General features: G+C 42.4%; 1 protein-coding gene across 1 annotated transcript in view; it reads right to left on the bottom strand.

Moving 5' to 3' along the window:
* Window positions 1–23,041, bottom strand: part of PIAS1 (protein inhibitor of activated STAT 1) — a 64,789-nt gene that overhangs the window by 26,374 nt on the left and 15,374 nt on the right. Inside the window, exon 2 of the mRNA XM_068410119.1 lies at window positions 12,920–13,364. Within this exon, the coding sequence (XP_068266220.1) occupies window positions 12,920–13,364 (445 nt within the window). The remainder of the gene's footprint in view (window positions 1–12,919; window positions 13,365–23,041) is intronic.

Here is a 23,041-nt window from a genome sequence, read left to right as displayed (position 1 = left end):
CAATGGTCCCCAGTGAGCAGAGATGTACTTCATCACACGCTGCCTGATCTTCTCTTAGCTGTAAACCAGCGTTAATACACACACGCCGTGTTTGCGATACATTGCTTTTGTGTACAAGCAATCGTTGTGATTACCGTGGGAGCACGGCCAAATTGCAAAGAAGGAAGAAACAACTCGTTAATTAGGCAAAGATGATCCAAAAGCCAATCAAAAGATTTCAAAACTCTTGACAGATTGAGCAGTGCAGACAGAGGAAGACAGACAAGAAGCAACATGACTCTAACCTAAGAGCACGCTACGGTCAGGCTCTTGACCTAGTATCAGGATACAGCTCTGCCCCTTGGACGTGGAACTACCAACGGGAAAAAAGAGCAAATTTAAACACCAACTGTCCAATTCAGTGCATGCTACCACAAGCAAGCCCAACTTTTAGGAACAAGCACATTTCAGCAAATTATTAAGACAGAATTTGAATCTTTACATTCAGCACAACATTAAGAAATGACAAGAACAAACTACACAAACAGCACAGAATCACAGAATGGTCAAGGGTTGGAAGGGACCTCCGGAGATCATCCAGTCCAACCCCTGCCCAAGCAGGATCACCCAGAGCATGTTGCACAGGGTCGTGTCCAGGCAGGTTTGAATATCTCCACAGAAGGAGACTCCCCCCCTCCCTGGGCAGCCTGTGCCAGGGCTCTGGCACCCTCACACCAAAGAAGTTCCTCCTCATGTTCAGATGGAACTTCCCATGTTTCAGCTTGTGCCTGTTGCCCCTTGTCCTGTCGCTGGGCACCACTGAGAAGAGTCTGGTCCCCTCCTCTTGACACCCCCCCTGAGGTATCTGTGAGCATTGATAAGATCCCCCTCAGTCTGCTCTTCTCCAGCTGAACAGCCCCAGCTCCCTCAGCCTCTCCTCGTAGCAGAGATGCTCCAGCCCTCTGACCATCTCCGTACCCCTCCGCTGGACTCTCTCCAGTAATTCCTTATCTTTCTTGAACAAACAGAATCAGTTTAACACGGGCACAAAACAACTTGTAAAAGCGGTCAGGAACAACAGGGGAGATACTAGACTATCACACTGGAAAGCACAGTCGGGTTTTACAAGGGCTGTGCTGGCTAAAAGCACTACTTCCATTTTCTGCAAGGAGTTTACCATGCCTGAAAACCAACTGCCCACTTGTTTTGCTGCCTGACGTGCTGTGAGGGGGGTTGTTTGGGGGGGACGGGGGACACGGAAGGGGCAGGTTAGAGATGAGGACCTTGGGTGTGCAGCTGGGGCTTGCCTAGGAGGGAGGGGAAACGCAGCAAACAAAACCAAAAGCATCCTCTAGAAGGGAGACAAAATTCTTTTTTTCTTTGTGGTTTTCTCTAATTTTCTCTCATATGTTTTTGTACAATCTTTTTCTATCCGTATCTATTATTTCTAGATCTACTTACTCCACAAACGATGCATGAAAATCTCAACAAAACACATTAAATAGAGCTAATTTATCAGCTTTACTATTAAATCTACGCTTCCAAGCTTATCTATGACTATACAAACTCCCCTATTTCTAAGGGCTTCAGGTTTCTCAAGGAAGAGACACTGGAAATCTGGAATTTAAGAGTGTAGAAAAGCTAACAGATTTCTATTAATTCATCTGGTGTGTCTGCTCTGTTTCGGAACACCAAACAGATCCTGGCAAGTCAAGCACATCATTTACTTTTAAAGTTCTGCAGAGTGATTAAAACCAGAAATATGCAAATATATAGTTTCATACAAGAAAATCATTTTGATGGCTAGAAACATGCAACCATGCCCCGCACACAACTATTATTAGTTAACAAAAGAAAGGCAAAAATAGATCTCCAATTGAAAACTGAGTGGATTAAAATATAATTTATAATCTAATAAAGCTGGAGTCTAGCCAGGACAGAGTTAATATGAACACTGTTAAGAAAGTTGCCAGGAATGTTTTTGTGGGGTTTGGTGGGGTTTGGTTTTTTTCATAGCTATGAATTATTACATTTTATAACCTTTTCTTTAGCAGTCTCTGAATGGTGTAGAGCTCGGAGGATTAGTCAAGAGAGGTTTACAGGCCACGTCTCCTTTGCAATCTCAAAAAGGGGGTACAATGCACAAATGTCTAATGGACTTTTATATTTTTTTTAAATTTACATATAAAGAACAAAGCACAGTAATTTTTAAAAAAAAAAAACAACATGAAAAACAAACACTGCTTTACCTTGCTGCTAAAAAAGTTCCTGAATAACTCAGAAATCTGAAAGGGCAGGGTTTGAAAGTACAATAAAAAGCTTTTCAAGCAGAGTTATGTGATTAAATGGGTGTCAACAAGAACAGCTTCAGACAAATCGTATAAAATCCACTTCTCATCTTAGGGGAATCTCACCATTTTTGAGGGCGTGTTGAAGCGGGGCAGGCAGAGGGGAGTATTTACTACTTCTTCATTCATCCAGCTGAAATCCAGGAAAGGCAACGAACAAAATCCACATTTTCTTGTAAACACGTATATACACTTACAAAGAATCAGCACAAGCTCAGGTCTGTTGCCTCTGCAGGTCCCCAACATTAGCACAACACACTCTAAAATGTTGCAAAAAACATCACAGAGCAGACTTTCTTCATCAAAGTTATTCTTTTTAGCAATTCACTATCACCACTGTTTCCTGAATTATTTCATGCTTACCTCGTTCCAGTAATGATCCAAACAGCATATGGGATTGGTAGGTATTAAGTGAGAGTGACCCAATTATGCCTTGCTGGTTGTATATTTTGTTAAACATTTCACATGAGTAAAGAGCTTTCAAAATTTGAGCAAAAACCTATTTTAATACATGACAGTATCATTCACAGGACCAAAACACTTCATATTCTATATGCATGTATATATATATACATGTGTGTATATAGAGAGACAACGAATATATTACTTATATAAGTAACAATGATACATAAAAAACATTTCCTACCAATTTTATTCTTTATTTTGGAAAACCCTATAGCACTAGAGTGAAAACAAGAACCCAGCTTGAGTGGCTGCATTTTCTACCGCTCTAAAAATATTCTGTTCCACCTCACCAGTACCCACGGCTAAAAATAGCCACACAATCTTTCTGCAGCAAAATACCTCTTGCTGTCTTGAGAAAACGCCAGTCTCTAAGTTTCCATTCAATAACAAATACCTTAAAATCTTTAATGAATCTTACATGTGGTGATGCTTCCTAATGCAACTGCAGCTGAGCATGTACTGCCAATATACTCAGGTTAATCTTTTCCATCTATCATCACCAAGTGCAGCTTATTAAATAGTGAAGGGAATATATTACCTTCTAATACAGAAAGATACTTGGACTAAAATTAAACTTGCACTTTACACTAGAGTAATTACTTAAGTTCAATGGTAGCTTTTCTCATGGCCTGAATTGGCCTATTCCCAAGGATTTTCAATCAAAGCATATTTATTTCCAAAGGCAAACATAATTATGTTAAGTAAGAGTATCAGGACTATAGTAAATTTTTGCTAAATACCGTAAGATAAACAAGCAATCTCTAATTGCTTATTCACTAATATGGTACATAATTTTGAACAGTTAAATTTGTCAAAATATTAGCCAGAAAAACCTAAACGTTGTAGGAGCTGTCAACCCAACACATTATTTATACTTATCTTCCCCAGATAGGTAAGAGACCTCATTTTGTTCTTTTTCTTTTAAACAGAAGGCATTGTATCAATTTATGTTCAACCCTCTTTCAAATACCACTGCTGAAAATTTAATACACTGCCTCCGAGCTAGACCAAAATGACTGCATTTAGATTAAGGCACAGAAAACATTTCCCTTTTAAAAAGGTAAAATTCAGACAGACTTGGAATTATGTTCAGCTGCAGCAGAAGCCAGGAAATTTGTAAAACAACGCTAGGTACACCCAGCTCCTCAAAATGTAGATTGTCCAGAGCCTCTTGTATCAATCCTGCGTGGGGTTCATGTATACAACTGTTTCTGGAAGCGAGATAAGATGCCTGGGTACAGGGCATTGTAGTATCTGTATATTACAACAGAAAGATGTTGAGGTGTTGGAGTAAGTCCAGAGGAGGGCGACCAAGCTGGGGAAGGGTCTGGAGGGTCTGACCTCCGAGGAACGGCTGAGGGAGCTGGGGGTGTTTAGCCTGGAGAAGAGGAGGCTCAGAGGTGACCTTAGTGCAGTCTACAACTACCTGAAGGGAGGTTGTAGTGGGGTGGGAGTCGGCCTCTTCTCCCAGGCAACCAGCGCTAGGACAAGAGGACACAGCCTCAAGCTTCACCAGGGGAGGGTCAGGTTAGACGTTAGGAAGAATTTCTTTTCAGAAAGGGTTATTAGCCATTGGAAGGGGCTGCCCAGGGAGGTGGTGGAGTCACCATCTCTGGAGGGGTTTAAGAAAAGACTGGACATGGCCCTTAGTGCCCTGGTCTAGTTGCCATGGTGGTGTCAGGGCAATGGTTGGACTCGATGATCCCAGAGGGTTCTTCCAACCTCGTTGATTCTGTGATTCTGTATATAAGCAGAAAACAAGCAGCTGCATGGGAGAGAAACGCTGAAAGGATACACCTTAATGGGGATCTACATCACGTCAGGATGCATCATTAGCCCTTTTAAAACCACCACGGGTTATGAAGTTCCTGGGTAACGCAAGTGTTTATACACAAACACTTCCTCCCTCTTAACCACAACCTCTTAGCACCAACCTCCTGCCATCTTCTGGAATCAGGCAGCAGGACCTTTTAAACCACCACGCCAGACCCTTAATTTCCTGCTACCCACTAAATGCATTCGTAGCGTGCAATGCCGGGTCGGTCCCAGCTAGACCCCCTCCTCGGGGAGCCACCCTCTCCCCTGGCAGGCAGGAAAAGCCTCTTGCTAATGGCCATGTCAGACCACAGAATCACAGAATCAATGAGGTTGGAAGAGCCCTCTGGGATCATCGAGTCCAACCATTGCCCTGACACGACCATGGCAACTAGACCAGGGCACTAAGTGCCATGGCCAGGCTTTTCTTAAACACCTCCAGAGATGGTGACTCCACCACCTCCCTGGGCAGCCCCTTCCAATGGCTAATGACCCTTGCTGAGAAGAAATGCTTCTTAATGGCCAACCTGACCCTCCCCTGGCCAAGCTTGAGGTTGTGTCCTCTTGTCCTGTCGCTCGTTGCCCGGGAGAAGAAGTCGACTCCCACTGCGCTACACCCTCCCTTCAGGCAGTTGTAGACTGCACTAAGGTCACCTCTGAGCCTCCTCTTCTCCAGGCTAAACACCCCCAGCTCCCTCAGCCGTTCCTCATAGGTCAGACCCTCCAGACCCTTCACCAGCTTGGTCGCTGTCACCAGACCAAAGCCAGATTCTCCGCCATCACCAGCTGGGTGCCAGCCCCCTAAGAGCAGGGCTGAGGGCTGTGCAGAAGCGCAGCGTGCCCTGCACGAGCCATGGGCTCCAGGAGCTTGGCCGCACCGAGCTCACGTCCAGCACCAACAGAAACCCCAGATTCCCCCCTTCTGTTTTGTCACTCGCTTGCTGTGACATCTAGGCCATTTCACTTCATTCCAATCACTTACCACAATGGATATTGTGAACCTGAACATTTCAAAACACTTCAAAACTACTTGAAGGGAAGCATTTTAGTAAACATACAAACACTCCTTCCCTGACAGCTCTTAACCCACTTCCACGGGTTACAACTGCACTACACTCACAAACACGCTGCCTTGCTGTGGAGTGACAATGCCACGTTCTTCAGCTTAAAACAGATGAAAAACGGAGCTGAGGTTCTGGTCAGTCTGCTGCATTTATCACTGAAGATCATTTTTAGATTCTGTTCGACTTAATCTTTAAACAGTTAATACTCAGGAGGAACAGGCAGAGTTACACTGGGGGTGGGAAAGGCAGGGAGTAAAGAGATCCGAATGAGCTTATTTGAAATAGTGCCTAAACATATACGAAAATAGCCTGGAAATACTCCAAGGGCCACAGTTAATTCATAAATATTATGTATTTTGTAACTCTCTATGATACGTTGTATAAACAGATCAGCTGGAAACTCTGAGCAATTGGATAGATATTTGTTTGATTATTTTTTTTAATCAGTCATGTATTAGACCATTTCTGAGCAATGAGGATTTCTGAACACTTACAGTAAATATTAAGGGACAATTTCCTGCAGCACCCAAACTCGCTGCCCTCCCAGCCTACCTCTGTGAATACCCCCTTACCCCAGCACTCCTCTCATCTGGGCCCACACATCTCCACCGCACATCTGTACCATCACTGCGCTGGACAGAAGGAACATCACTAGATCCTCCATACTCAAGTTAGGTCACTTGATTTCTTTAGACACCTAAATATATGTCCCAGAACTCAAGTGGGACATATCTGGGCTTGAAAATTTTAGCTTGTATTCCTAAGAGCACTGACAGCAGTTAAGCACTTCACATGAGCAGTACTGAGAAGCCCATGCTGCCACGTCCCAACACGAGTAGAAGCAATGCTTCTAGTGCATTGCTGCTTCCTTGGTGAGAGTAAAAAGTTTCATAAGCCTAACAGGAAAAGGCAAAAAATTAAGATTAAAGTTCATGATCAGATAACAGAGCCCCTAGTAAGCGCTCTACCACGATTAGCATAACCCATATCATCTTTTTCTAAAAGCCATCATAAAGGGAGATTAAAGCATCTCTAAAAGGTTCCAAGTTACTGAAGACTTCCAAGGTGCAGCAGCATTTCCAACAACTTCTAAGTGATCTCAGCATCTTGGTTGCAAAAGGAAATCTTAAAAAATACATATTGCAATAGCACAGCTTCCTCTCTCATGATATGTGAGCACCACTCCTGGGCCTCAAGCTCTCCAAACACTTAAAAGGGGTACCACTGATTGGTTCACTGGTTGTTAATGGATTACTCACATGCTTTGAGTCAACCACGTGGTCTGCCATAATTCCTTCTACTAAAAGCTTTAATTAGAATCATAGAATATCCTGAGTTGGAACAAACCCACCAGGACCACTGAGCCCAACTCCTTAGCAAATTACCAACTATCAACAAGATATTCTAATTTGATCTTGGGAAGCAAAGTGGTTTCCTAGATCCATTCACATCAGAGCAGCGGTGTCTGCAAACATCCATATCCTGTAAGGTCCTGGAATTCGGGTGATCTCAGTTCTACGCATGAGGAGATTGAGCAATCAGTTAAAGCGAGAAGTAATAAATTATACTCCTCTGCTTGTAGCACAAGAGCTACCCAGTTGGTTAAAGCTCGCTCATACTTAAAAGAAACAGACTCTAGACTATGGAAAGATTCTCTATACATGAACTTGAGGCATACCACACGCAAATACAAGTTGAAGCCAAAAAAAGAAACTTAAGTGGACTGTAATTCTAGTTCAGCTACAGCACATCAACAAGACAGAGCCAATATTTCAGCTTATTCTTGCACAATTAAAAACTGCAGAGCCGGAAGTCAGAAAGCTCGAGCCTGAGTTGAGAATATAGTGTTTTGTTTAACTTCCTCCCACAAAGTACATTTAAAAAAATAACAAACACAGAAGACAGTAAAAGCGCGACTTTCGTATAAACCCTGATGCTGATTGCACGGAGCAACAGATCAGCTTGCTGATATATGAAAGGGAGAAATACTTGCCAAACAAAACTTTCATAGTTTCCAACCGAGATTTCTAAGTGCACTGAATTGTATAATTGTTTAAGAGCTGTACCTTGAACTACAGCCACCCTCAAGATTTTAGTCAGATCGGTTGCAAGATCTGTCTTCAGGAACGCAGCACGTCCAAGTAACTATGATCAATCACAGTCAAAAAGAAAATTTCAAGGTAAATGCAAGTGAGAAGCATGAACGCTGGTTAGTAAGCACAGAATTCTTGAGGGCAGGCACCAGGGGTGGAATTCTGCTTATTGGAAAAACCCTGTTATTAGAGCCCACAGATTAGGAAATTAAACTAAGACCTAAGCAAATCAAGACAAGCCTCAGTAGAGCCACTGGAAGCTACTTTCACCCGCTGGAGCCAGTATCTGGAGTTTGGCAGGCAGCATACAATGCTTTCTGTAAGTGATACTCTGAATCCCCCAAAACCCTGATGTTTGTCGTCTCCTTCCAGGAAGATGAGACCTGTAGGTAAAAATCCTGATTTCCACAGCTCAGATCTGATCCACATCGCTTAAACCTGAAGCACAGTAAATAAATTGTAGGGTGATCATCTGTCTGCCATTTGGACAGCTTTTAAAAGAGTAGCGTAGCCCACAGCCTCTTTAATCCTTTACATTGAAAAGGTTAATTTGCCCTCACAGGTAAATAAAGACTCATAACCTGGTTAAAATGTTTTTTGGAACAACTACACAGCTAAAGCAATTAGGAATGACATATGCTGTAACAAGAAGTATTTTTAAGATGTTGTTTAACTATCTAATGTCCCTTCCATGATAATCTGGCAGAATCTTGGTACTCATTACTCATAGTAAACACATTTCACCACACAAAAGAGATCTTTATCTGTGTGTTAGAAGTTACTTTTAGAAAATTGGCTTTATGCTTAAAAAACAACCAATTAGCAGTGTCTGTGCACTGGGGGCTGAAAATAAGGGAAAATTAAATGAAAGCTGCAGCTTCACTTGAGAAACTAACAACCAAAATTCTCCTATTTAAAGGAGTTCCTAATCAAAAACCAACAGAGAAGTACAATAATAAGGCAAATTTCATGCATTCCATCAAGGCCAAACTGGATAGCTTTTCCTCCAAAAAAAAAATCAGTCATATAATCACATCAAATTGTGGTTAACCATGAGGCAGAGCGCTCAGACTTCTCACGAGCGCTGCAAGAGCTCAGTGTACAGACTCATGCACCAACATATATTTTCAGAATATAGAGCATTCCTCCTTGGCTTGTGCACAAAACCATCCAATCTAGATGCTTACTCAATTTTGCAATGAGGATGACTAATAAAATATGGATCAAATTCGACAGCTCTGCTGAACACGGACAGATATCTGTCTCAGATAACCAAGCTCACTGACAGCCTTCTTGGGAGTAAAGAAAATGCTGTCATCCCCCGACAGCACAGCCAGCGTAACCATAATTGTCAGCATTAGCCACGTGGCTCTGAAAGAGCTACGCAGGAGCCGTGTACTTGAAACGCTCAGAAGGAAGCGAGAGATGCAATCTGAGCAGAGTAACAGCAGGAGAAGAGTCCTGCCATCAGCGGGGCCTAGCTGCTAGCTTCAGTTCTTCAAACAAGAGCAGGTTGAGGTGGCACAGGCTGAGTTTACGAGTTCAACTAGCTAGGCAAGTCTGCGCTTCCACAAGCATCCTACTCACTGCTACAAGTTGTATGGGCTGCTGTAAGCCAGAGAAAGTTAAAAAAAAAAATCCCAAACTTAGCCAACAGCCTTCTGACCTTAGCTTGTCACATGTGCCTCAGCCAGCCATGCTCAAGTAAAGATCCTCAACAGCTGTCGGTGAGAAGGGTACGGAGGGATAAAGCACTGCATTTACCACCAGTCCAGAGGAGGGCGACCAAGCTGGTGAAGGGTCTGGAGGGTCTGATCTATGAGGAACGGCTGAGGGAGCTGGGGGTGTTTAGCCTGGAGAAGAGGAGGCTCAGCGGTGACCTTAGTGCAGTCTACAACTACCTGAAGGGAGGGTGTAGCGCAGTGGGAGTCAGCCTCTTCTCCCAGGCAACCAGCGCTAGGACAAGAGGACACAGCCTCAAGCTTGGCCAGGGGAGGGTCAGGTTGGACATTAGGAAGCATTTCTTCTCAGCAAGGGTCATTAGCCATTGGAAGGGGCTGCCCAGGGAGGTGGTGGAGTCACCATCTCTGGAGGGGATTAAGAAAAGCCTGGACATGGCACTTAGTGCCATGGTCTAGTTGCCATGGTGGTGTCAGGGCAACGGTTGGACTCAATGATCCCAGAGGGCTCTTCCAACCTGGTTGATTCTGTGATTTCCCCCTCGCCATGAATCCAGCCCAGCGAGCAGTCAGCGTGTTGATTTTAACCACAGTTCAGAGCTACATTTTGAGGAAGCAAGTGTAAGAAGGTAACATCCATTTCCTCCTTTTGTTCTTGACATTAAAAATAATAGTTAGCAAATTTAATTTCCTTATCTGTTATTCACATTAGCTTGTGTACTACCCACCTACGTAAAATATTTGGGTACAGAATGCATGTTCAAGTGCCCTGCTGTGCAACTCCCTTCCCCGAGGCTTTGTCAAGTTCATGTTTTTCAAATTAATAATCATGTCTTGATGGGACAGAAGACTACTATAGCCAACCTTCCAAGCAATTCCACCTTGACTTGGGAAGGACTGGGGAGAATCACATCCAAAGATGTGCTTTGCCCAACTTTTATGTAATGACTATAATTTCAGAAGAATCTAAAGATCCTCAAATCAGCAGAGATCATACTTGATCTTTCTTTTTCACATACATTTTTTTCTATTCCAGTGGATTCCATTTTAAGCAGGGAGATAATTATTCCAAACCCCACATCAGGTCATCAGTTCATTCTTGTGGTGGACAGAAACAGAGTAAATTCAAAAGTTTCTTATCCCTATCCCATGAGGAATCTGATGGGAAAAAGCAAGCAGGAGATGCTGAAATGCTGGTCAAATGCCAAGGAGAAGTTCTAAGTGTTTGTAACGTGCATCTGCCATTTGAAAACAAAGCCAGGGAACCTAGAAATTTGACATTTGAGGAAACCCACATTGTTTGCAGCAGTCAGAAGGATGCCCAAAGCATTTGGGGCATCCAAATATTCAACAAATCATTTAAGACTTTTTACTTCGAGTAGCAGTAACTGTGTAAATGGAGAAAATTAATACAAGTCTGCTCCATAGTTCCATGTAAAACTGCTAAGCTGTATGCACAATCGCTCCAAGTTATTTTGAAAGTGTATAAAGCTGCATATCACTGGTTATTAATCCAACAGGTTCTTTCATTAATATATATTTATTACTCTAAAATACCTTCATGACATTTATAGGTAGCAATTTTACAATCTGTAGCAACATTACTTTCCATTACAAAAGGAAACAACCAATCATTTCTCACATGTATGGACACCAAAGCTCTCTCTTCCCCCAAAACCACAAGAAAAAAAGCTTTTTAACAGTATTGCTTCAGACAAACAAACATCTGCAGTCAGGATTCACATGCAAAACAAAAACCCCAAAAATACCTTTTTAAGCAGTATCTGTCCTTTCAACTAACTTAAAGGTATCTGGTTGGAATTTTTACCCACTTCCATTTTCTTACCCTGACACTCCGAGACCACAAAGGGGAAAAAATATCCTATTGTATATAAACTCCTCAAGCAGTAAGACATGACAGAGCGTGAATTATGATCTCTTCATTTAGGGCTGGTTTGTCAGACACGGAGCTGACAGCACAGTGTTATTACCACATCTAGGAATAAATGCATACCATAATTCCTGCATTGGAATGTCTTGTTGAAATTATAGCATTATTTTTAAGTATTTATAGTGTAAAAGTGATGAGACACATACTGAATACCTAATTATCCTGTAGCACCAGCATTGCCTGGAATGCTTATTAATCAATTAGGTTTTAGATTAAAGCTAAATAGATCCAGCATACCTCTTGAAAGAACACCTGAACCAGAAGATGAGATTATCAAAAGCTATCCGTTTTTCCCTCGATGTCTCAGTTACAACAGTTAAAACAAAAAATATGCAAACAGCTGTGCAACCCACTTCAGAAATCTGCAGACCACCATCACCACTCATATCAGGCCCCCTAACCATCTCCTCATATCTACTCTCACAAATTTCCTCCTCCTCCTACCAGCTATTCTCACAGTGAATGTTTTCCAGGGTTTCAAGACAGCAGGAGGTTCCAACATGGAAGCAGCCCCTCCAGAAATCAACAGAATCACAGAATCCCAGAATCAATGAGGTTGGAAGAGCCCTCTGGGATCATCGAGTCCAACCATCGCCCTGACACCACCATGGCAACTAGACCAGGGCACTAAGGGCCATGGCCAGGCTTTTCTTAAACCCCTCCAGAGATGGTGACTCCACCACCTCCCTGGGCAGCCCCTTCCAATGGCTAATGACCCTTGCTGAGAAGAAATGCTTCCTCATGTCCAACCTGAACCTCCCCTGGCCAAGCTTGAGGCTGTGTCCTCTTGTCCTAGCGCTGGTTGCCTGGGAAAAGAGGCTGACTCCCACTTCACTACAACCTCCCTTCAGGTAGTTGTAGACTGCAACAGGACTACTGTATTTAAGAGCATTAAAAGTTAACCACACTGTCAAGTGCTACAGAGTCACAGCCAGAAAAATGACACATTGTTATATAATGCTCTGTAAGCATCAGATTATTCTCAGCAGTTGCACAAGTGATTTATACCTTAATACAAAAGTCAGTTTAAAGAAAAGTAGCCACAACTGCAGAAGAAACACAAATCTTCCTAAACTCAGGTGTTCAACTCAGATGATCACAGCAAATATCTAGCCTGGCATTCCCTCCCAGCACTGATGAGATTTTGTGGGCTTGATGGATTCGGGGGTATTTTTGTTTTGTTTTGTTTTTAAAAAATAATTAAAAACACTATAAGAACTACTGAAAGCAGACAGGTTTTTTCCCCTTTTCTAAGGTTTGTTTTGTTTTTTGTCAAACTCGCCCTTTAAATATAACGGATCTTTGAACCATATTTAGTGGCTCAGCTAAAGCAACTAATGAGCGTTACGTAAGACGTCTCTCCATGTAGAACAATCTGTTCCAAAAGTTACCAAAAATAGCAATTCTCTAAACACTGATGTGATGCAATATTTAACTAGTTACTGCATTAGCAGCTGAATTCATCCCTTACTATTTTAAAAAAACCAAGAGACTTCAAATATTATTACAACATTTGCAACCTTACCTAGGCTGGTAGGTTTTATCAGCTCATCCAACAAGTCATAAAAAGGTAATTTCTGAAGTTTTATGTCAGGATGGACAGGGTGGAGCGCAGATGTGAGATGGGGGAGTTCCAGTTCATGTTTAGGTCCCAGAAGCGAAACGGGAAGCAACGGTGACGTGGCAGGGTGGCCATCGTAACTGAGCTGTGGAATGGTAGACGGAGACAAAGCGGCTGGCATGGAGCTCGAGTGTACGCTGGGAATAGATAAGTCTGCAGGTGTCATGATTTTCTGAGGGAACCTTCGCCTATAGAGTTCTTTGATTTTCATTTGTACAGCAGGACTGCAGCCAGCCTTTAACAAGTGCAGTGCTTTTGTGAGAAGTTCGTGTTTGCGTCCGTGCTTGTTCCTCCCCGCGTAACCCAGGAGTACTTGCAGTTCAGAAACTCTAAGGCTCATAACCATTTGCTTAAAAGAAACAAAACAAAACGTTAGTATTCAGTTTATATCACCTTAAACACTAACATCAGAACGTGGCTTAATTCCATCGAGCACACAGTTTTTAAAGGTCCACCACCACTGTTCTTCCCCCACTGATTATCTGAAATATAATGTAGAATAATACTTGTTCACAGACAGATATATCTACTTTGAAAGTCTGTAATGAGCAATTTTTAAAGGGATTTCTATCATACACAATTGCCATACACAATTCAGGACAGCAATACTGGGAGAAAAAATAAAAAATGAGAGAAGGACAAGTTGCCAGTACAAAATAAAGCTTGTAAATGTAACTAATCACTGTTCTGCTAGCATCTCTAATGTTATTTTTTTTTTATTTCCAGCTAGATGAATAAAAAGTCACACACTGACAATACCCAAGTCTCTAGCACTTGCACTTAAAAGCTGTGCCAGTCCTAACTCCGGAACCCTACGGCACTTTCAAGTCCCTCCCTCACTTTTTGCCATGCAGCATAACTAATCCACACAGGTTCACAGGAAAAGAGAGAAATAACCAACGTTAAAAAGAGAGAGAGAAATTATAATTTGAGTTGTGTTCAATCCCATATGATCATTACTGAGTTAAACAAAACTTCTTTTGATTCAGTTCCCTTAGTTCTCACAACAGAACTGCAGGTTCTGTTTGGATGGGGGAGCTGGGCTGTGCCTTCTATTAATTAGCATCTTCATTTACACAGTCTTTTACTGTCTCCCAGTCTGGTCACGTGAATCAAACTGGTAAGACTTGTAAACTCTTTCACTTCTTCAGGAACTGAGAAAAACACTATGTAAAGCAGTGACACCAGCAATCGCCTGTGCGCCATAAGTACTTCCCCACTGGTCAAGCAGGAGCCAGAAAATCAACTCACGAGCCCACTTCCTATTTAAAAACTTCTTTCCATGCTTGACAGCGGCTTGTTCGCCATCCCAAGGGCTGGGACACCAGCTGAAACGATATTCCTGTAGAATTTTGGATTCCCAAGTAATCACAAGAAAGTACAACGCCTACAACCCATCGCCACAACTGGCTATCTGGATCTTCTGTATGAAACCATTAAATACCAAAAGATCAAATGTAAAATAATACTTGAGGTATATACTTGGGACTAAACCAGCTCATTCAGCATATCGGGGTTCTGCAGTCTCCCAGCCACTGAAGACCAAAGAACCAAACTAGCACTTGCATTTGCAAACAATTAAAACAGAGTACAGATGTTCCCATCCTCTCTAGTTCTTCAAACTGTGAAGCATTCAGACACATCCATTACTCAAGTTATTTTCACATTAATTCTTAAACCTAAAGTGCTAATATTAGAAAGCACACTATCCCTAGCTTTAGCAAAACCAGCCCAAAACTCCTATCAATTCCTCGCACCTCCAGCACCTGCAAGAGACCTTCAAGTGTCCACCAGAGGTATTTCCCCATACTGAGATAGGTTGTGTCATTTAAAAGCCCTAAATTAGATGGTTCATGGATTTAATGAGGTATGCACCCAGACAGATTTAACTAAATTTGCCATAAAATTTCTGCTCTGTTGAACCACGCCAACAGAACTGTATAACCTTGCTGCAAATCTTAGATAAACCTTGCTGCGGATTACCACAAACACACCGGCTATAACAGGAGTTTGCTGGTGTTTTTTTTCTGTGAATAACCTGAGAACCTACTTCACACTTCCAACTACGGGACTGTCACGGAGCTACTAATGAGAACAGACAAGGTACTTTGTAAGCAACAGAGATGTCTTAAAAGAATAAGGCATTTCAGTTACAATCTGAAGTGTTGACAGTTGAAAGGAAAGTGAAACAAATAGATTTGAAACATGGAAAAACATTATTTATAATGTTTTACAAACATTTCTGGAACAGAATGAGTAGTTACAGCTGAAGTGTTTAACGCTTGCTACCATCACCATTAAAAGTCGCTTCCTGAACAGCCAGAACCTCTCAGAGCTTCACTCTGTTCTTGGTTTGTAATAAATTCATAGGCTTAGCTTGCAAAAAACACAGAGGATTAAGAAATAAATGAGCTAACAGAGAATCTCCTGCTACATGTTGGGTGTTTTCCATTTTCTGAAGGTACAGGCAAGTCAGAAATAAGCATCCAGAGAGCAGGGTCTATGGTGTAGCCAGACTCCTGAACCAAAACAAGTAAAACTCCCCAGATCTTCCCCACCCTGGTGCATTCCTCCAAAAGGAGGACGAGAACATTTTTAGTCCCAACGTTGAGGGCACTAACAGATACATCGATTAAAAACGCAGTCACGGAAAAAGCAGCAATAAAGGTTTGTGGGTTTATTACAGTTTCATACTTCATTGATAAACCTTTCTCCCACAAATAAAGAGGTGATGCTTTAAAACACCCCCCCACAGGCCCCCATCCATAGGGTTTGGCCAGTGGATCGTGTCAATCAGTGGCCCAGGGAAGCAGAGCCCGACACAGAGCCGTGCTGGCAAGTCTCTCATGTCGCTGCAATACGAACGTGAAAATTCCTCTCCCCTCCTCCAACGCAGTTGTGTTTTTTTTGAGGACACAACCCAGCTCTACCAGCAGAGCTGCCACTGCCTGTACAAGCACTATCCGGGCTACGAGCCCTTGGCCCATGTCACAGGTACCCTCATCTTAGAACGGGCAGGATAATTATAGCCAGGAAACAAACCAAGTGCTGTCAAACGCACAAAGTAAATACACAAAAAAGCTGCAATTTATAATTTTTCTTTCCTGTCGCATCTCACCTCATCACAATCCAAACCCCTTGCTGGCTTAGTTACACCAGCAAAGCCGAAGGGCAAAGACACCAAGCGTTTTGCTTCAGGAAATCTTGCCTTTTCTCCTGTTGCCTGAAGTACCGTAGCAAAAAGCTCACTCACAGCAGTACAGCTACAAAACCCACCACAAAGAGTCTGTCTCCCAACAACAGCAAACATCCACGATGCAAATAACTGCCCCTACCTCTGGCTGTTGATCAGAATTGGCAAAATGTTTGGTTTTTTCTTTCCTAACAAAAAAACAACAACAAAAAAGCCCCAGCCAAACAAAAATAAGGCTGTACACAGCTACCAAGGGCAGACTGAAGGATGGCTTGCAAACCACAACTGCAGATAACTAGGTGTTTATTATGTGTTCACGTACAGGTAAATACACGTTCCTACAAACATCACGGTAGGGCACAAGAAACTGATGCTCTTCAGCTACGAAAAGGTTGAGCTACTTGCCTAACTTGAGCGTGAGAAACACAGCAAGGTGACTGCAAACCAGTTTCAGCTACACAAATCCCAGTACCTAACACCCTAGGTGTTCTGACGATGATGATGGGCATTTTGGTGCTTGTGGTATCTAGGCAATATCTAAAATTCAAAGAGAGGGAGGGCGAGGACAGTAGAAAATGGTTAAAAGTGTACAAGAGCATGAACAAGCTTTACAGAAACTTGACTTATCTCAGTTTAGCAGAGTATTTCTGTTGTGACTCACTGTAAAGACCTTCACAGAGTTTCGAAGGTAACTCTAATCTACAAACACACACCTGACATTTCCTGCTCAACAACACAACACAAGCACGTGTTCCTCCACAGAAGCTACGTTAGTCATGGGGATTGCCTGGCTCGTTACACTCCCCCTTCAGCCCACACCCCCAAGGCTTGTGACCACACTCCATCCTTCCCAAAGCCATCAGGGCATTTCACTGTCTGAAGACAAGTCACCTAATTGTACGTGTCAGGCAGGAGGTCCACGGAAGCGAAGAGGTCAGTTTGTTTTCCCACCTCCCAGTTGCTTGCGAGTCCAGAGGAGGGCAACCAAGCTGGTGAAGGGTCTGGAGGGTCTGACCTCCGAGGAACGGCTGAGGGAGCTGGGGGTGTTTAGCCTGGAGAAGAGGAGGCTCAGAGGTGACCTTCTTGCAGTCTACAACTACCTGAAGGGAGGTTGTAGTGGAGTGGGAGTTGGCCTCTTCTCCCAGGCAACCAGCGCTAGGACAAGAGGACACAGCCTCAAGCTTCACCAGGGGAGGTTCAGGTTGGCCATTAGGAAGCATTTCTTCTCAGCAAGGGTCATTAGCCATTGGAAGGGGCTGCCCAGGGAGGTGGTGGAGTCACCATCTCTGGAGGGGTTGAAGAAAAGCCTGGACATGGCACTTAGTGCCCTGGTCTAGTTGCCATGGTGGTGTCAGGGCAATGGTTGGACTCGATGATCCCAGAGGGCTCTTCCAACCTCATTGATTCTGTGATTCTTGTTTCCCAATCTGTGCCACTGTTCTCCTGCCAGACTGGGTGAACCCAACCATTTGATGCAGTTCATGCTGCAGCCACGTGAGCAGGTTCATCCCCTTGTTTCTGCGTGTTGAGGAAGCATTCTCAAGCAACTCATCTGGAAACAAGGATTATTTCCTGCTCCACGCCTCCTTCAGTAACCAATAAGGTTTGGAAGAAAATAGCTGAAGGATGGAAAAGCAATCGATGGGTGGCATCCTACGTCATTCACCTACTTCTCTCCTGTGACTATGAATAGGATGTTCTACCTACAGGTCTCTCTTTCAAAAAAGTTGGTACACTTCTTTAAAAGCTAACAGATATGAAAATTGTTTAAGTCCTCCAAACCGACAATTGCATGTAGACACTCATGAGGTAAGGAGGAACAAGGGTTTTCTCCAAGACATCCACAAAAGGACTATTAAATAAAAAGCATCAGGCTGCAACATCAATGAATGTTTTGTAGCTCCTGACTCACTAAGTTGTCTCAATAAATAAGTCTGGTTGGAGAAATGTGTCTAGGCCATACAACAGGACCATTTTGCCCTGTGAATGTTGTTTAGGCATTCAGAGTAAATACCAGGAACCTTGACTTCTAACAGAGCAACCAACATTAAGAGTCATTTACTTTGATTTCTCTCTGCAAAGAAAACAGCAGAGATAAATCTTTTTTTTGTTATAATGCTTTGCCACACAAGCCCAGTCACTCCACCCATCACGGAAAGATGCCCAGGCCAGGCAGCTTCCTGGCTAGAAAAGTCCAATCGTTAGCACAGGTTAACAGGTCAGACCAAAGAAAATTGCTTTCAAGAACTGGACCTTGTCTCACTGATCTATGAAGGTTGGGAATTAAGTTCAAAACCAAATAAAATCTAAGTGTTAGTGCCTCTGGGTAAGAAATTCCTTTGATAACTCCGTGTGGCTGGTCTCACTGGCACATGATTCAGAGAAGTGCAACTAAAAAAGACAGGTGGATTCAGGCAGAGAACATCATTTCTCGACTGGAAAATACACAGGTGCTAAAACACTGGTTTGAAATGCAGGAAGACGAGCTGTAAGTCCTGCTGCTCAAGAAAGGATCAGATACAGGTTATATGCTGAGATCCAACACCACAGACAGCAATTTTTTCCCATTTCTTGAATGGAGGGATTTGCCCAAGAGGTAAAAAACAGGCAACACTCATTTTTTTTTATTATTTTTCATAAATTCAGCAGCGTCCATAGGAAAGCACGATGGACAATACTGAAAATTCGTCACAAATACCAGCACCACGAGATACTGCCTTCAAAGCAGCACACTCATCCGTCAGTGGCAGCACTAATAGTCCCAACAATTTGGTGAAAGCTTTCTAAAAAAAAGGGTATTTCTACATCTCCAGTAATCAGCCCTGGGATCTATCTGGAGAATTTAACAAGTTATTTCCGGATGTTTATGATAACTAGAAGCTGTGAATAAGCTCCAAAACACATTCAGAAGATCTGCCAGCACAACAAGAAGCATTTGGCTAGGTACCACACCGCATTTTGCGCCTAAAGCTATAAAACAGGTCCTCCACAATTCCCTTAACCATTAACGTGAAAGTTAAAGGGGGGAAAAAAGAAAAAAAATCACCTCAAACACTAGTCAAAAGATGGAAGAAGAGAGTAAGTAAAAGGAGAAAGAAGAAACGAAAAAATGGATCCTGAGTGGGAGGTCATGCATTTATAATCAGCAATTTAAAACAGTGACAATAAATTTCTTCTGTTATTAGAAACATAGTGATTAGCAGTAGTTCGCTAACAGTCTCTGAAATTAAGAACCATTATTACCAGAGGGCAAGCACTGCAACAAGTCACTTCAAAGGAGAGGTAGAAGAGAGAAAACCCTTCTGACTGCACCCCTGTACTCTTTTGAACGCTTCACACAGGAGCCTGCACACAGACATGCTGCACAGCACCTTCGGCCCCAGCGTCCAGCGGGATCGGCTCCGGCTGCAGTTGGACACATCCACGCTGGCAAAGCTCTAACGCTGTTTTCAAGGACAACACAAATGGAAACTTCCCCCTTATAAAACAAGGAAACTACTATTCGAGGAATTCCACAATGCACTTCCAAAAGACAGTTTAAAAAAAAAATTCAAATCAAAATTGTTCTTTTTTTTCTCTAATAAAAGCAGCTAGGAAGCATTAGATTAGTATGGAAATGGTTTTGAATTCATCTCAGTATGCCTCCAACACCCAGCTGTAAAAATACAGCAGAGTTCTTGCACGCTATGAACAGCCTCTTTAACCCCTGATATAAATCTTCTGGAGAAGAAAGCTATACCTGAGCTACATGAGCTCTCTACAGTTGCACAGATTAAACTCTTGGGTTCTTCGACATTTAAGATTTGTGAAAATGGGAAATGATGAAGGTAAAAATATTCCCATCTTTTATGAAGGCACGTTCCCTAGTCCTAAATTCTATCTGCAAGACTCACACAAGGAAGCTATCAAGGCTAAACTATAAAAATTGAAATCAGTCTACCGAAAATCTGTGAGAGGGAGTGAAACGACCAATTCATGGAAGCTCAAGCGCCTCGATGACAGGCTGTAACTTCCTGCGTTTGTCTAAGGCAACCAAAACACTCAAAGGTTGAAGTCACCATAATTCAAAATGGAAGGGAGGCAAAGGCACAGAAGAACAGTCGTAAATATGCAACACACTACAACCTTTAAGGAGGCTGTTGGTTTTCATAATGAAAAACTCAGCTGTCCCCTCGAGTGGTATGTACAGTGTTCTGGCAGGCAGAGCAGCACGAAAAGAATAGGTACAAACCGATGGCAGGTACAAATATTATTTGCCTTTTGTTACACACACGAGAAGATAAGAGTATTTCTTCATCAAAGAAACCCTGTATTTACACAGTATATCAGTGCTCATAAAGAACACGTCACAATTGTATGACCAAATCTATGCATCTGTCTAGCTGGCAATAAAAATACATTTTAATCCATTAAAAATGCGTCAACAAAATGATGTTCATATATTGTAAATGCCAAAAATACCCGGACTGACCTGCTGTTGGTATCTCCATAGACATGGGCTTCCTTAAGGTCAAACACTGTCCAGGGAGGTGGCGGAGTCACCATCTCTGGATGTGTTTAAGAAAAGCCTGGACATGGCCCTTAGTGCCCTGGTCTAGTTGCCATGGTGGTGTCAGGGCAATGGTTGGACTCGATGAGCCCAGAGGGCTCTTCCAACCTCATTGATTCTGTGATTATTTTCACCAGGTAACATATTTCTTCCCATGCTAGCAGAGAAAGTGCACTATAAAGCTGAAGTCATCAGGTGTTATTTACTTTAGCACGCTCACAAACAATATATTTCCTTGCAAACGATACGGTGGCATATCTGTTAATATAACCATTATGACCGTTGAACCAACCTACCCCAATGATGAAGCTCAGATTCAAGCCCCTGCTAACACTAGGAATCTCTGGCAGTGAAGAGATCATCTAAGAACTGCAGCAGTTCAGTCTAAAGGGCTTCTGGACAGGAGGTCCTGCAATTTCCTACTGTCATCCTTCTGGATTCATGTCATGTAACAGCTTACCAAGTATACCATAACCACTTAACTCTCAATTCCACTGATCAACCAGTACAAGGAACACTTTTCCCACCTGCTCTTGGCAAACACTGCTTGCTTCGACCTGTTTTGCTGGTAAAACTTGACTACCCTCAAATTTAGTAAGTTTTAGTTTAAATTGCTGATTTTTTATGAGCAATGCTGTTTCATACATGAACAGTAACAAATCTAACCTCTCCTTCCAGCCCACAGTTCAGAGGCCTCCATCTAATCCTGCACCAGTGACGCTACCAAGTTCTTACAGATGTCTGTCACTTGCTGGAGACAAGAAAACCCACAGTGATAAAAGTAACAAAATTCACTGAAGGGTGAAAGGATATTGCAAAAGAAAACAGTAAGAGAGCTCTAGCCCCACTGAACTGGCTGCTAGTAACAACAGGCAGGCAGAGTTTGGAATTTTTAGTATAATCCCCATGGGTTAAAAGTTGCCTCACGTTTTTTGCAGATGCCTGTGGTATTTTGCTATCCTATCATATACATGAAGTATCTTCCAAAAGCCTTGACACATCTAACCTGGCAAATTAGTGCAGGCAATCGCCCTCCTAGACCTCACTCCACCCCTTTTCCTAGAGGTTGTCTCCTCTGTAAGAGAGATTCAGCAGAACAGACTGTGTGCCCACGTACCCAAAATGCCACTTCAGTGCTTGAACACTTAAATCTGTGGGATTTTTTTTTTTATATGATGGTTTGCAAACCATACTGAGCCCTGCCCAGCCTGGCTGCACGTTAACACTGCCCTAGCAGGGAAGCTGGGACAGCCACTTGTTCAAACTGCAAAAGCTAGATTTGTTGGAGGAAGTCTGCCAAGACTTTAGCCGTGTCTAAATTGTATTTGATTTAAAGTCAGTCACATTTTATCTTAATCCGTAACAAAAGTTTTACCGTTCTCAAGAGATTTTATTCACTAGGTGAACTATATTATTACTTTCGTTATTAAATAAGGTTGCTGACACAGTAGTAATCCTCATTTCAGTTCTTGGAGACTCAAGTTTTTTTCAGCCACACTCAAACTTAATTGTCCCCAGTGTATTTATCTTTGCAGATGGGAATTATTTTTACAGAGCTGTGCGCTATCATGATTTTCACGACAAGTAATTGCAGAAATACTTGTTTAGACAATCTCTGGATACAAAACAATGTGCCTCTCTAAAGACAAACAGCTTACACCTAAGGCTAATAATGAAGACAATTATTTTCAGCTATTTGGGAGAGGGTCATTGCCAGACAAATTTACTTTTTATTAAGAACGTCCTTATCCTTAACTAAGCCTTTCAACTGGCTGACAGAAGAGCTAATTCCGATGCAATAAGCTTCAGTGGAGCCCAAGCCAGCCGCAGACACAGCTGCCCAAAGAGCTTGCTAAACACAGCCCTGTTCTAATCTCCCTAACAAATAATACAAAAGGTCTACATCAGTATAATCAAAATATAACAAGTTATGCAGCATTCAATAATAGTCTGACAGATTGTCTCTTTGGATAAAAAACGAAAAAAAATTAGGATCGAGGTGTCTCAGCTTCTGGAAGCCATACAGGAGGTCACAAACACATTTATTTCCCTTCCCTTTAAGAAAGAAAACATACTTTTTAAAATACACAATTAAAACAAAAGCAATGGTTACATAAACAATTCAACTGGTTTGGGATTTACAAACAGTCCAATAAATGAGAATCCTTTTAGCCATTCTTTTTCAGTAGGACACTAGAGGATGAAGCTCTAGTTACTTTCTAAATATCTAAAATACCTGCGTGAAGCACATGTAGCTTTTGGAAGTCAATTCTGAAGGAAAGCT

Source organism: Nyctibius grandis, chromosome 11 (genome assembly GCF_013368605.1).
Source record: "Nyctibius grandis isolate bNycGra1 chromosome 11, bNycGra1.pri, whole genome shotgun sequence".
Classification (NCBI taxonomy): Eukaryota; Metazoa; Chordata; class Aves; order Nyctibiiformes; family Nyctibiidae; genus Nyctibius; species Nyctibius grandis.
This window is presented reverse-complemented; position numbering and strand designations above follow the sequence as displayed.